The 15,568-nt window shown below is 42.1% G+C and overlaps 1 protein-coding gene across 8 annotated transcripts in view; it reads right to left on the bottom strand.

Annotated features, from left to right (window-relative positions):
- Window positions 1-804: 804 nt before the first annotated feature.
- chd9 (chromodomain helicase DNA binding protein 9) overlaps window positions 805-15,568 on the bottom strand; it is a 67,816-nt gene continuing 53,052 nt past the window's right edge. For 5 of the 8 annotated variants that reach the window (XM_047816684.1, XM_047816670.1, XM_047816674.1 and 2 more), the window contains 21 exons: window positions 15,310-15,495; window positions 14,226-14,336; window positions 13,568-13,764; window positions 13,058-13,257; window positions 12,804-12,963; window positions 11,708-11,797; window positions 10,935-11,038; window positions 10,654-10,771; window positions 10,471-10,528; window positions 10,270-10,318; window positions 9,656-9,908; window positions 9,312-9,517; window positions 8,272-9,135; window positions 7,943-8,106; window positions 7,611-7,844; window positions 7,113-7,290; window positions 6,110-6,249; window positions 5,654-5,866; window positions 5,086-5,223; window positions 4,889-4,993; window positions 805-4,620 (listed from right to left, as the gene is read on the bottom strand). In XM_047816684.1, coding sequence (XP_047672640.1) covers window positions 3,817-4,620; window positions 4,889-4,993; window positions 5,086-5,223; window positions 5,654-5,866; window positions 6,110-6,249; window positions 7,113-7,290; window positions 7,611-7,844; window positions 7,943-8,106; window positions 8,272-9,135; window positions 9,312-9,517; window positions 9,656-9,908; window positions 10,270-10,318; window positions 10,471-10,528; window positions 10,654-10,771; window positions 10,935-11,038; window positions 11,708-11,797; window positions 12,804-12,963; window positions 13,058-13,257; window positions 13,568-13,764; window positions 14,226-14,336; window positions 15,310-15,495 — 4,572 coding nt within the window. In that variant the 3' untranslated portion in view covers window positions 805-3,816. The remainder of the gene's footprint in view (window positions 4,621-4,888; window positions 4,994-5,085; window positions 5,224-5,653; window positions 5,867-6,109; window positions 6,250-7,112; window positions 7,291-7,610; window positions 7,845-7,942; window positions 8,107-8,271; window positions 9,136-9,311; window positions 9,518-9,655; window positions 9,909-10,269; window positions 10,319-10,470; window positions 10,529-10,653; window positions 10,772-10,934; window positions 11,039-11,707; window positions 11,798-12,803; window positions 12,964-13,057; window positions 13,258-13,567; window positions 13,765-14,225; window positions 14,337-15,309; window positions 15,496-15,568) is intronic. The other 3 variants (XM_047816692.1, XM_047816689.1, XM_047816677.1) reach the window with 3 other exon arrangements.

Raw genomic sequence — 15,568 nt, forward strand, 5'->3', positions numbered from 1 at the left:
AAACTAGTTACACTTCATGTACTGTGTTGTAGCTTCGGTTCCTCTGAGTCACAGCGTTGGCATGACAATTAAACTGACTTGACCACAGAGTCCCCCATGTGGCCGAATGGAGTTACTGCAGGTCTTCAAAAACTAAAAACACCCAACTCTCAAATCGCTGCCAATTCCTAGTGCTCTAATATTTATACTTACAAACCATATATAGAAGGAAGTTTGTCTAAAAACAAAAAGGGCTAACTCAAAAATAAATACTACTAACAAAATTATCTAATAACAAACCGAAATAAAAATAAACTGTTCATTTATTTAAAAAAAATTAAAATATGTATATATAAATTATACAAATATAATTTTGTACTTTTTAGGCTTGGAAAACATTAACCTAAAAATAAATAAATAAATCAGACCAACAGTCTGCAAAAAAAAAAAAGTGACTGTAAAAGAAAAATAATCTATATAATTATTTTATATATATATATATATACATATATATATATATATATATATATATATATATATATATATATATATATATATATATATATATATATATATAAAATCAATAGCCCAACCTGAACATAAAAAAAAAAGTGAAAAGTCCAATTCCATAGAAAATCTCTGCATATCTGGCAACCCTGAGAAACCTGAATCACCATCTCTCAACCTGTAAAAATGTAAAATTATTTTCTGTTAAGAAAGAACATTATAGTTCGATTTTATCTTCAATACGAAAGCGTGAACCCGCCCGTCATCATACGTGAAAATAAAACGTAAAAAATAAGACAGAGTAACCGAGAGACATCGTTGATAGTTAGAATACGTTTAATAAAAATAATTAAACCTCAATTTTTTTCTCTATAGAGACTTCATAGAAAGTAATTCAATAAATTAGAAATCACTTCTTAAGACATGTAATCACTACATGAAGTGTTTTTGCGTCTAACACAAGAGCACAACTTTGCAAATATTGCAACTGTCCAAAGAACAAAATCCAACAAAACAAGAATGATTTGTAGTATCGCCTATCAAGAGCATCAAACAACTACGAAAGAAAAAAAAAAAAAAACACAGAAAGGCCATTTTCTCTGTCATTTCAACATCTATTTCTCATTTAAGTTGAAATAATAATAATAATAATAATAATAATAATAATAATCAAATAAAACAGCTTTACAGTAGTGTATATGCTTTTTATTCTGCTTGCGTGTTGGGATGGAAGTGATCCGGTTGAGAGGGTCAGTGGTGCAGGACTGGATAAATAAATCAACATCTCGCACAATAAATGGGACATTTCAGATGGAGAGATGAAGAAAAAAAAGCTAAAAGAAAATGTTCAAATAGAAATACATGAGAAAAGAAAATAATTATGGCCAGCTTTTCGTCTGTTTAATATCTAAATGGGATTTTTTCTCTCTTGCCGTAGGACGACGACGAATGCTCACTTGTGCACAAAGATGTAATAAATGAAAGCATTAAATTTATCATTAGACAACAGACAGACGTATAATCGAGATGTGCATCAAGAGCAAATAATTTAAAGATTCAACACGACGAACATCAAAAAAAAAAAAAGTCAGGATGTCAACGATATTAATCAAGATTCAAAATAAAAAGAAATAAAGAACGAAAGATAAAGAAGGAGGAAATTGCTATCTGAAGAAATGTGGAAATGCGAATGCTTTTCTGCCCTCTGTGTGAGGAGCAGATTCAGAGGTACGGTGTAAGAGCACTTCTTAAAAAAAAAAGGGAAGTTAAGTCAGTCAGCACTTGTGGACACACACCGATGAGATTTGAAAGTTGAGGTGGAAAACGATTAAAACAGTGATGCCTGGGTTTATTAAACTATTTCAGTTCAAACGCTTATAAAGCTGAGGTTTCTTCAGGAGTTGAGTGAAAATGTACAACCCTCGAGTTGACTATACTGCTCGTTAATAGATCAGCGTACAGAAGTCATTATTAGCAACGAATACAACCGGTACTGGCACTGGTGACTCCTTCTTGGGAGTTTTTTATGCTACGAATGTGACGACCTGAAGCGGTTTCCTCACTCAGTCCTGGAGTAAAAGCAGACTAACAGTTTTAATAGCTCATGATTCAGTCGTTATCGAGACGGATCCGACGCCCGTGGAAAGGAAATCGTGTCTCGGATTTGCGCTGAATAACGACAAAGCAGAATCTATGCTTTTATATACACACACACAATAATAATAATAATAATAATAAAATGCCACATTTCTGACCTGATTCTCACCCTCAGCACGTGAGGAACTGCGCGTCGGCATATTAACGACACTTTATTTTTAATTTCTCACAAGAACGCGACTCTATAATAGAGCTTTCCACCAAGGAAAACGTTTTCCACGCACGGACGACGAGATGTTTATACACAACCGACAGTATGATTATTAGCTTTAAAGACTGCTTTAAATACCTTAACTTGCTTTTTATACCTACAAACAATTTCGCAATACTTCGCAAAACTCTGGAAATGAGGACTGCAAGATGATAAGAGTATGATGGATGTGAAGGACAACACAACAGACAAGCAGCACATGCCATAATTACCAAGAGGATTAATGGATGTATGTACACACACACACGAGGAAGCCAGCTGATTTGGAGGAGAAAGACGGGAAATATTTTTTGCTCTCTCACTCACACACACACACACACACAAGGCATTGTAGGTTTAAGCCCTGTAGCACTACATGAGGCAGCACACACTGTTCTCCCCCCAATATGCCTTTCCAGAAACACTTGATTTCACCCATGTTGTTCCAGTTTATAACGGAATGACATTTGGTACGAGAAAAGACACGACTAGACGTCGTTTTCCCTCTGGAACGCAGCCTCAGACAATCCTCACACATCTGCACCTGCCCTGTGTTATTACACATTACACCTATACTGGTAATATCATGGTCCATTTTATACTTAGATTGCAAATATGTATTTGGTTGTATTTCATGGAAAAGCGACAAATATGTTGGGTTACTGGGATGTACAGTTAGTACTGAGATACACAGAACAAACAATATTTATAATATATTACAAGACAGAAAAACTACTACTGAAGGACTGCGAGAAAGAAAAGAAGGAGGAAAAAAAAGGACAAAAATGCAGAAAGTGGCAGGAAGAAATGGAGGAAGATGGAGAGCGGAGCTCGGAGACGGCGTTATCTACAGCTTCAGTGACATTCGTTAGCTGCCTGTGTTATTGCTGAAGTTATATAATTACTGGACTGTCTGAAATTCAGATGTCATATGATCCTGCAAAATTATTTACCAAAAGAAAACCAAAATAGTCAAGTTCTGTTTCTTCCACACAAAATATATTAATTATACAGCTCGGCATGAGCGATAACGTCCTTGATGGTTTTTTAATAAAATTAAATCCCAATATAATTAATACAGTAATGCCAATCATTTTCTTTTTGATTTAGTCTCTTCTGCAATTGTACATCACTGTGCATTACAATATCACAAAAAAAAAAGGAAAGAAAAGAAAAGAAAAAAAGAAAAAAATAAATCTACCAAAGTTCCTGGACATGCAAAATGTCTTTTCAAAACAACGCTGTACCTAAAACACCGAAATCTCATTTCAGCGTTTGTGGAGTCTCGTCATTTTTTCCCCCCTCCATTTTTTTGTTTTACCTTTTCTTTATTACACAACACTTCCGTTCTAATATTTACAGGAAAAAAAACACCCTAATTCATTAAGTAAGTGCTCTTATACGTGTTTGCATGTGTACATTTCTAAGAAATGTAATATAAATATATATGTATTTATATTTATTTATATAATATATATAAAGGCTCAGTCTTCGTCGGTGGAATCCGAGTCCTCTGATGACGAAGATGATGAAGAACTTTCTGCGTCTGAGGAAGACGACTCCACTTTCCCCGAGCCCTCTGGACCACTGATGTCCTTCTGTTCATCAGGCTCCTCCCCGTTGTCCTCCACGTCCTTCTCCGATTGGCCGGAGCTTTTTAGTGCGGCGTCGGAGGGGACGAGCTGAGCTGTAGGAGTGGGCTGAGGACTGGTAGCTTGTCCCTGATTGGCCACAGGTAAATTAAGGCCTGGGTTGAGAAGCATCCCTGGGTAAAGCATGCTGGAGAGCAGTAAGGGGTTGAGAGCTAGCGCTTGGCCTGAGGCTGAAGCACTTGTTGAGCTTGGACTTTCTGTCCTCTCTGACTGGATCTCTGGCGTCTGCGCTGCCGTTTCCCCTCCGCTCTTCTTTCCTGAATCCTCGCCAGAGGTGGCTTCTTGTTTTCCCAACAGGCTGCTCATTCCGAGTAGGTTGGGCAGACCGGCCATGCCAGAGAGCATCATGGGAAGCATGGCAGCCATGTTAGCAGGGTCGGTCTGGAGGCCCATGAGTCCTGCAGTGAGCTGGAAGCTCTGAAGGCTCTGCAGGGCCTGTAGGCTGTTCAGGTCCAGACCGGACACGAGCCCGTTGCTCAGCAGAGGGTTGACACCGAGAGCTGTGCTTGCGTTAACGCTTGCTGCATTAGTCACTTTGGCCAGAGCGTTTTTGGGCCGACGGCCTCGTCTGCTCACCTCCTCCGGTACGATAGGACCTGTGAGGATGCGGTCAAACATGCTCTCCGGGAGGTATCCCTGCGGATAAAGAAAACGTCATGGGTTTTTCTATAAAAATACAAAAATGAAGCTAACAAACGAAGCTAACAAACCAACAAATGTATTAACATTCGATCCAAATAATTTCTCACCATTCAGTAGAAAAATTACTGACCGTAAGAAATCAAGCCATCTTGAAAAACACCAGATACTAATTCTAGGTATGAAAACTCCACTTGAAATGTTACAAAGCTACACATAATGACCGTTTCCTCCGGAGAAGGGAAAATGTACGACTTATTCTCACCGACTGTTTGACGACGTCTGCCCACTCCGGAGGAACTCCGTACTCTGGATTTTCCTGCAGGAATCTGCACAAATCCTTGAGAGGAGGAGCAAAGGCACCACCAATCTGTGGATAAAGAAAACATGTACGCGTAAGCCGATCAGAACATCGTACAGGACCGTGCAGCTGAAAGAGTCGCGGAGACACGAGCGTCTAACCTTGCGAGCGTTTCTCCTGTTGATGATTTGGACTCTTTCCTCTCCTGTGAGGCTGTTGACGTCAATCTTGTTGGGATTTCTACAGCGATGCCTCTTCTGCTTCGGCCTTCCGTCCTGAAACTGTATTTTATTCACCCCCTGTGGGCACAAAACAGCCACAAGTTAATAACCTTGACATTTACGGCACTTGACAAACCCCTTTATCCAGAACGACCTACCCTGAAATCTCTATCAATGAATACATCGATACCGATTCACTAGGTCACAGAATATACCGTCAGTCAAGAACTTTAGAGACGTTTAGTGCCATTTTAAGTATTACAAGAAGAGACAGGTCTTTATCCGATGTTAATACTTTCACTAATCGAGCAGCTTTCAGAAGCAGCAGCTTTCAGAAGCCCGTCTCATTTCTGCTGATATTCCACTACACAAACAATACGATTTTCAAAAGGCCGCTTATCTTAAAGGTTTCTTATCTTCTAAAATGCAGCATCTCATTCTAACAACCAAGAAAACGACCCCATTTTGTACTTGATGGTTATCCGATTAATCGTATTCTTTCTCTTACTGGGATGAAGGCGCCGACGTCTGCCACAAATCCCGGGTGTTCCTTCAGCCACTGATCTAGATCTTTCCGTCTCGGAGCGTCGTCCCCGGCGAGCCGTGTCCCGTCTTTTAGGTTTATGACGGGGACTCTGCTCTCGGTGTCCGCGGTCCCAGGGACCTGTGAGGCGCTAGGAGTTGAGGCCGGGTTCATGCCCCCGCTCCAACCAGGAGTAAGCTGTATATGGAAAATACATTCGAGCGTCCACATTTGAATACAATTCTTTACAAATAATTATTTCCACTGAACACTTTTCAGAAGATAAAAATAGCTGATACTGTATCGGAGAAACGCTTTGAATGATTACATCAGCCCTCTTCTCCTGTACAGACAAATCCGGTCTGATTGCTTAATCTGTATGATTATCGCACTGTTAAACGATACAGATGTGCTGACTTGTAACACTGTTGATCCTTATACCTGATCAGGCATCGCAGTAGCTTTGTTCTTGTTCATAAAGAGATGATCCATTCCTTCTACATTCTTCCTTCTTCCTCTCCTCTTCTTCATCATTGGCTGACCGTCAACCATTCCGTTCAGTCGCATCTGTCCGCTCAGGCCTGTGTAGACAGCAAGATGTAATGATTTGTAGACTGTCATAATAACAAAGCAAGACTGTGTGTGTGTGTGTGTGTGTGTATGTGTGTGTGTGTTAGGGCTGGGCAATATGGCTGAAAACTGTATCACGATATCATTGTTTCATATCGGGCGATATCGATAATCATTGATATTTTTTAGGACCGGGAGAAAAATATATTACATTTAAACATTCCTCTGATCATAATCCCCTGTTATTAAGACAGAAATGTCAACAACCCGGAAAACTCCAATAATTATAATGTAAACATAAGTCTAAAGTCACAATGAACACTTAACTATCATCTCTTAACATTTAAGGTGCAAAATGAAAGAAAATGTAAGAAATGCTTAATAAAGTGTAATAAAATAGTGCAAAGTGTTAAATATAAACGGGGATGATGGTCTTGCATAATTTGCAGACGACATTGGTGCGACTACGGTCAGACTTATAATGTCCAAAAAACGGCCATACCGGCGAGCTGACTTTTCCTCTTCTATTTACAATTTCCTCGCTCGCTGCGGCTCATTTCCTGCTCATCAGTCCCCAGTTACTGAAGAGGAATCCAGCAGACCAGCACGAGACGGCGATATGGCGCAACCAAACTTGATACTGTTACACGATTGGCTGTTACCGTGTCACTCACTACGTTGCTAGGTTACCAGAGAGCGAGTACCTTTGTTAATGCAACCAAACTTCGCTACCTCTGTTTTCTTCTGACGGAGAATAAAAAATATCGAACGTTTTATCAAACAAGTTTTTTATTGATATCAATCACGTGTCTATCACGATACATATCGTTATCGTTTAATCGCCCAGCCCTATAGTGTGTGTGCGCTTGGTTACCTTGTGGATAGCTGTTCTGTGTTTTGGTGTAGTCAGTCAGGCTGCTATCGGAGGCACTCTGCAGTTCCTGTAGTCTAGCCAGATACTGCTGCTGAGCCAGAGGTCCTTCCTCGCCGTTTAGAGGACGTTTCAGCGGCAAACCCTGCTTCTGAAAGGTCAGCTTTAGACTGCCTTCCTGCTAAAAGGTCAAGTGGTTTCAGAGGGTTAGTTTTACTGTGTGAAGAAAGCAGTGTTTTATTTTATCGGCCGAGCTCGAACCGCGATTAGGAAAGAGAAAGAAATTGTGAGTCTGGAAACCAAATACGGGGTGAAATCAGAGGGTTAAACTTGCTTTGCGATAGGAGCAAAAGAAAAGGAGGTTAAATAAATAAACAAATAAATAAATAAACACATGAAAACAAAAAGAAAAGCGTGCCTAGCGCTGCACCGGCCGCCGCAGCTTGGCATTTTTTGTGTGTAGGGGGTGGGGTGGGGTTGGGAGAACTTAAAAGAACATACGTCATTTATTTTGACTGAGAACTCCTTTTCTCTGTCTGCATCATGCTTCTTCACCTTTGAACCCTGAGGAGAGGCTGCGGGGTCATCGGTCAGGTTGGCTGCACTGTCCATGAGCTTGGTGGTGTAAAACGAGGACACTGCAGCACTTCCGTCGTACACGCGGCGAGACCCGGGCCACTTACCCTTCAATACCGCCTGACAAATACTGTCCAGACGGTTTATCATAACGCGGTCCTGTAAAGTTAAATAAATGTGTGACTGACTGGTAACAGGTCTTACAGTGGCATGCTTTAGCTCATGAAAGACTGTAAAAATGGCTCGCGGGTGTTTACCTTCGGCCAATAGGAAGCAGCGAGCATGTAGCCTCCGCCATGGAGGGGATGGGAGAGGTTAGTGGTGCCGTTTGTCACGTGGCTGTCCTGCGTGTCGTCGTGAGTGGTGCTATGAGATGCTATGCTGTCCTCGTCAAAGCCTTTAATACCAGGCACCACTGCAGCTACACACACACACAGCTCATTATAAACATGCTACAACATGGTGAATAATTTAAAAACACAAAATAAACAAAAGTTAAAAAATACGCCAGTGACAAATCGGTCTTGTCGTGACTTATTTTCCATAAAACACTCCTGTTGTCCTAACGTTCACGCTGTTTACTCACTGTTCTTTGAAGCCTCTTCACCATCACTTTCTTCAGATGATGAGGACGATGAAGACGAAGACGACGAGCCAGAAGAGCAGGAAGACGACGAGGACGAGGAACTGGATCCTGACCTTGTCGAGGTCGAAGATGTAGACGAGGATCTCGAGGAAGAGCTTGACGAGGAGCTCGAGGAAGATGCGTCTGAATCGGTGTCTGACCCAGACCTCCTCCGCGCCTCTTTGCGACTTCTCTTGCTAAGTTTTTTCTGTTTTCGGCTCTCGGGGTTGGGTGCGAGCGGCTTCGTCCGTGCAGCCTCCATCCGTCTCTCGTTCTCTTCCTTTTCCTCTTTCAACCCGTCTCCTGCCAGTGTGGGAGGCCTGAGGGATGGCCAGCTCGGTGCCCCTGCCTCTTCCTCTCCCTCTAAAAGCAGCTCCTCCTTGGGTGTTACCTCACTAGGGGTGGAGTTAGTTAGTGGTGAAGGAGGTACTCCAGAAGACTGGATCTGTGCTAAAGGGTTTGGAGTGCGCGTCTGCCCAACAAGAAGCGCTTGATTTTGAGCTTGGCTTTGTGCCTGTGTGCCCTTGTTTTGGCTGTAGTTCCTCTGGGCCGCCATGAAGCTCAGCTCAGGGTCTCTGAGGATGTGGTAGTCTGTCCGGCTCACTCCGTGCTTGGCTGCACCGATTAGCAAGTCGCGGTCATGAGTGCCTGTCTCCCACCACACAGGCAGATCTGAGCCAGCCTGGCACAATGCCAGGCGCTCAAAGAGCTGAGGGTGGCGCAGAACCTGTTCCCGAATCTGCCGGAGTAGCTCCACTCGGTACAGCGTACGTGAAGCGCGCTCCTCTGTGATCGGCTGGATGGACAGAGACGGATCCACGGCGTCTGAAAGGACGGAAAGGCAGAGAGAAAGAAATAAGGAAGGGAGCAGAAATGGTATACAAGAGGTATACATGTGCCTTACTGGAAAATTTATTAGGCATAGATGTGTCATTAGGCAAAGCGTACAATTGCATGCACATTGCACGTGTGCCAGACAGATGCGTGTGTATCAGACTCACCGCCCTCCCTCGGTGGAAGGCGGCAGACCCGCCTGCACATGGCAGTGAAAGCACAGAGGTATTTGTGGAGACTCTCGTCTGTCTTCTTGTGCAGCCGAGCCATGGCTCTGAATTTGGTCCAGTCGAAGCGGCCAAGCTCCGGATCGAACACCACTCCGAACGTAGACACCACACGATAGAAATCTGCCTCCTCTCTCCTGGTCCACCTGTGCAGGTAAAGAGAAAAAACAAACAAACAAAGTACTTTAGAAGTACAACAATCTATTATGTATTCAAACAATTTAGCTTTTTAAACGGTTGTTAAACATGATTTAGTTGTGATGTGGAAGCATGTGGAAGCTCGCCTTTGTTGTCTCTCGATCTTGGCAGCTATTTTGGGATTGATCGCATCAGGAAGTACGGGGGGCAGAGCGCAAATTTCAGGGGTCGAGGTCTGCTGCGTCTGGTGGATCTGCAGGATCTGTCTGCTCTTGGTGAAGCGCTGCGATGCGGTGATCAGGCGGCGCAGTCGAGCCGTTAAGGCGGACGAAGACGGCCAGTACGCTCCTGTGACGACTCCCAGTGTACTGCCTCCGCTGTCCAGTACAGAGCCACCTTCTACACACACACACGATTAACATTCATGAACTTGTTAGTGCGCTTTAAAATTAAATCCTGGTGGTTTTGTAAGCACGTGCATATTCCTAGCTACAATTATTAGCCTCCGATGTCCGCTGACAGGAAGGTCTGACTAAATTTATACTTCCATTTCTCGTTCCTAGGCAATTTCCAGAACTGAAAGACAATCCTATAAGTGTTCACTTCTAAACGAATGTGTGTTTAAATGCAGTGTAGCTCATCCTGCACTCTGAACCCCAGAGACTACCACTGGTTCAGCTGTTTTGCAAAGTCAGATTGTGTTTTCATAAGGAGCATTAGGAAGAAATACAGTGCTGAACTGTAGCGCACTTTCACGTACCTCCTCCCGTGTCCGTTATGATCAGATCACCAGGAGAGGAAGCGTCATCCTGATAAAAAAATAAGAAAAAGAAAAACATATACATATATAAAAATATACATTTACTATTTTTTTTTTGGAACCATGCATTGAGAACTGTTTATTTTAAGTCTCGAGATTGTCTTCCTTTGTATTAATAGATGTGCATCCTTTCTGCCTTACCTCCATGTCATCTTTAATCAAAGTGGGCGCAGGCTTGTATTCTGGATCGTCACCGTCCCTGCAGACGCACAAACAGGGTCATAAAAAGTCAATTACTCAACAAACACAAACAAAAGGAGGCTTTCACATTATCTAGATCTGAGTGGTAGTGTGTGTGTGTGTGTGTGTGTGTGTGTGTCTTACCCATCCATAAAGTCGTTTGCTCTCTGTTCAGCAGCGATGGCCTTGTCGTCCGGCCGGCCAACCCGCTCTAGGAAGCACAGAGCAGGATCTGCACGAATAGTGTTGTACTTCTCATAACCTGCAAAATACACAGATGCCATTTAGACAGATTTAATCTCTCAGTAACTTGGAACATACTGAAAAATGGGTAGGAATAAAAAATTTTGATGAAGAGCGACGGTCACTGTGAGGGTAAGTATGAATGTGCGCGTGTGTGTGTGTGTGTGTGTGCACGTCCTCACCATGCTTGTAGACTCCTATCAGAAGACACTTGTCTGCGAGCATATCCCACCACATAACTGGCAGCTCTGAATGATCCAGCTCAGGAACCCAGGTCTCTATCCCACTATGAGTGAAATATACGGATGGTTAAGGGCTAAATCTTGACACATTATTATTGAGAGAAGGCTTAGGTTAATCAGACATCCAAATGATCGCGTCGCTCGTTGTTATAAGTGCAAAATAAAGTCCTGCTGCAGACTGAAGCTGGCTATGCTGTAGGGTATAGACTTTCGAAAACCCAATACGGTACGGACAACATTTAGGATGTAAAATATCTAGTGAAATAATACGGTATTAGTGACGTCATCAACTGACTTTGTGACTATATCAATAAATAAAGAAATAATTAACGGTTGTTTTTTTCCTATGATTAGAACATCATAATTGTCTACTTTTCTCTTGTTAATTGACCCGTGTGTGGAACTGATATTTATAAGCTGTACTTTTATACAAGAACAGCAGATGGCGTCAAATCTGACCTCTGTAACACCCAACAACACGAGCACACAAGGAAAAAACCTCGGATAATAATTTACGTTAACTGATGATTAATTTTCAAATCTCTCACACACACATATGAGAGAGAGAGAGAGAGAGAGAGAGAGAGAGAGAGAGAGAGAAAGAGAGAGAGAGAACAGCGATACAAAAACAATAGTGTTTTGTGCTGACAGCTTAAATGAGAACAAATACTAAGGCAGGTTTTGCACAGACAAGCTGAAAGGTCAGGACTCACCTTGCTTCAACTCCTTCCAGCACTTTCTGGCACTGAGAACCAATAAGCTCCTGTTTCAGATAGTACAGCATTCTCACTCTCAACAACACCCTACACAGAGAGAGAGAGAGAGAGAGAGAGAGAGAGAGAGAGAGAGAGAGAGAGAATTAGGGAGGGTGAAAAGGAAAACAAACCTTTGCCATCAATTTGCTCCTTTCTCCCACACTGCAATAAAATGAACAGTGTGTGAAAGACAGAGCGGTGTGACGCAGATAAAAAATGTGATATGAAGTCACTGCTACCACATCCTGAAATGTGGTGTGAAAACAGCACATTAACACCAGCAATTAGCCTATAATATATATATATATATATATATATATATATATATATATATATATATATATATATATATATATATATATATATATATATATATATATTCAACAATCATTTCGATCATTCAAAATTTTTACAAACTTTTAAACACCTAAGCAAAAGCACTGAAGAGCGGGTGCGTGCGCACACACACACACAAACAAACAGCAGAGTCTGACATTAGTGGCATTCCAACCCTGAGGGAAAACACAGACATAAGCAGAGCTAGTGTGTCTCTCCCTGAAATAAACAATAGAGAACTTGCTCGGCATTATTGTGCCAAAGCCAATGAAAAAAATCTCACGTACACTTTTTCAAAACACAAAGCCAGACGGATTCAGAAGCAAAATCGAAACTATACACCCGTGCGTTGTGTGCGACTGATAAAGAACAATAGGAAATGGTAAACAAACTGTTTTCTTTTAGTGTTAAAACTGTTTAAGTGTACTGACTGCATTCATGCATTAAAAAAACAATCCAAAAAAAAAAAAAACCCCACAGTCTTTCCATCACTGTAGCCATCGTGTTTAAATCATTATGTTCAGATCCATTCTTGTGAAATTGTTCCCGAAGCCCTGAAGTCTTATCGGTGTTTTAGGTTAATGTACAGAATTTAAAAAATGCTAGAAGTCCCCCCCCCCCCCCTGCTAATATACATTGCTGACGATTCAGACCTAGTGTTGTCCACTAGGTGGCAGTATAAAAGGACAAAACAACTGACACGCATTACAAAACGTACTTGTTACAGTGATGCTTGAGATGCTTCTTGTATCCGTCATCAGACAGCATGTGCTCCGGGTTGTGCTTCCTGATCCACTCTGCTTTCTGAATGTCAAACCCGCTGGACTGAGTCTTCATCTTCTTCCCTTTCCTGCCCCGGGGAACTGGTGTGGAGAGTCCTGACGTGAAAAAAAAAATAACACGGTTCATGAATACATGTCTGTTTTACTCCGTTAGCAGTGCTGAGGTTCACGGTGTCAAGAGCTTCGGTACCCAAGTGGTTCTGGAGTTCTTTGGTCCTGCCGTCCTCGGTAGGCGCGATCAGGTCCCACATGAAGCTCTTGATCTTGTCGTCTCCCCTGTAGTGCACCAGGCAGTAAGCGAGCAGCGCTCTACAGATCCACTCCACGTCTCTCTCGCTCAGCTGCTTCTTAAAGCGGCCGTGCTGAAGGATGTCTCTCCATCTGCCCCACCTAAACAGGAAGTAATCCTGTCACCACTCGAAGCAGGATTCACGTCCATCCTTACTAGCGACAGCATTAAACTTCCGATCACATCGAGACTTACCACCGTTCGTTACGCAAGCTCTTCACGCTTACATCCTAATGACGGACTGCTCTATTTTCATTACTATTTAATTATTCCTTATAAATATCTTCAGAATGTTTATTTGATGCCTAACACTAAACACGATTCCCACAACACATTTTCTTCTCGCTCATCCCCAGGTTTTGTACTTTCTGCAAGAGACGGGTAAATAAAAGCAGGAAGAACGGCACTCACCCGTAGACCAAAAGGTTCTTCTCTACCCTGAAGCACTCGGTGCGGCCGTAGCTGTTGAGGCGGTCGTGCGGCCGCCGTAGTTTGGGCTTGTCGTCTCCGCTGCTATCGCCTTCTGACAGTTCAGCCAGTTCGTCTTTCGTCGCGCTGAACGGCCGCGTCTGTTTCCTTACTCTCGGCGTGTCGATCACCAGGCTGTTCTGTTGGTCGGCGAGGAAAGAGCGAGACAGAGAAAAATCGAAAGAAATATAAAAATAAAACATTTAGACACTAAAGTGTAATCGCACGGCATTATTTATCCAGATTTGTAGAGATTTTATCCAAAACAAAAGGACTAATAAATCGATTTCGTTTACTAAAGTTAATAGAACACAATCAGTAATATTATGGACTAAACGGTACCTTGCATACAGGAAAATGTACCTTTTTTTTTTTATATAAAAATAAGATCAAACCCGTTTATAACATACCGATAGCAACTTGACGAAAAGTTTCAAATTAAATCTTTATAATTACGGCAAGATCCAAAAAACGGACAACAGACGAAAAGAGGATGTGGAATTGGATCACAGGAAATAAAATCATATAAATAAAACCCAAATCAAGATAAAATCAACTTCAGGATATTTAATACAATTAAATATTTCCGGTTTCCACTCACTCTGCCGTTAACGGTGTCCATGTCGATCTCGGCCTTTTTCGCCCATTTATCCCAGAAGTTCGGATCATCCAGAGAAATGTCTGTGCGATTCCCAGAGGCTACAAAACTGGCCTAAAAATTCAGAGACATAAGCATGTAACTGATTATCACAAATTAAACCAAAAACATTTGTTTGTTTTTGTTTTTTTTTTTTCCTAAAAAAAATCATAAATGAGACATTACAGACATGGGAACTTTCCTATATGATCAGAAATGAGGCCTGGAACGTTGTACACCACTGTACATCACTTCACACACAGAGCATGAGCACTTCCTCTATTTTATATTTTTCCGAGAAACAAGAGACCACGAGTGCCACGCACCGAGGCTAATGCTTTCGGGATGTATTTATTCTGAGGGTATCACCCATGTGAACCTGGAAAAAAGCAAAACTGAAAGCAAATCCTTTATAACCTCACAGCGTGCTTGCATTGGAATTAGAGGAGGTCTCTCTAATTCCTCCTATTGCTTTTAAACTGGTAGCCTGGGTATCCCGAGTAAACTCGAATAAGGCTGTTTTATGTCCATTAAGTTGTTTGTTTTATGCTCAGAAAACAGAGAGCGAGTTCATAAGGAACTTCTGTTTGATGGCTCAAAAAAATAAAAATAGAAATACAGCAATGACCTTCGCGAGACGATTTGACGGAGATGTAAAATATGACGTTATTCGTGTGCATCGGTAGGTGTTTCCTTCCTGCCCGTCTTAAAATTAGGGTGAGAAACTGGCACCTGCCGCCCACCAGACAGACATCTCACCATCGGCAGGTGGATTTAATGTTCTGGCTCAAATGAACCGACTAATAAATTAAATACTGTGTTTAAACTCAGGAAAGGACGTTAATTACAGTCTAGATCAATTTTCAAGAGCAAATTCTGGGCGCCGACCAACTACTGTGGCTCAAAACCTAACTTTCCTGCCAAGAGGACTGTCTAATTGTTGTATTAGGATCGAGTTTTATTTGGATTCTGAACTGATCTAATTTATGACTGGAAATTGGGCCTCGCAGAGGGTACAAGCATTTAAAAACAAATTAAAGATAAAAACCTTGGCGAAAGTGGACCCGCGTCCTTCAGACTCGATGGTGATGGTTTTGGTTCTGCGTTGCAGGATCTGGTCGATATCTTCCTCGCAGAACTTGGCACCCTCGTCTTCCTCGTCCATGAGCGCGCCGTACGCGCCGCGCCTCAACAGGTCTTCGATCTCTTTCTTGGAGAGCTGCTGCTGGAGCGTCTACAGGAAGGCGAGAAAGCGGGAGGTTCGTATTTTCAGGTTAGCGACTTTATGACGATGCGTCACTAGAACG

Source organism: Tachysurus fulvidraco, chromosome 1, assembly GCF_022655615.1.
Source record: "Tachysurus fulvidraco isolate hzauxx_2018 chromosome 1, HZAU_PFXX_2.0, whole genome shotgun sequence".
Lineage (NCBI taxonomy): Eukaryota > Metazoa > Chordata > Actinopteri > Siluriformes > Bagridae > Tachysurus > Tachysurus fulvidraco.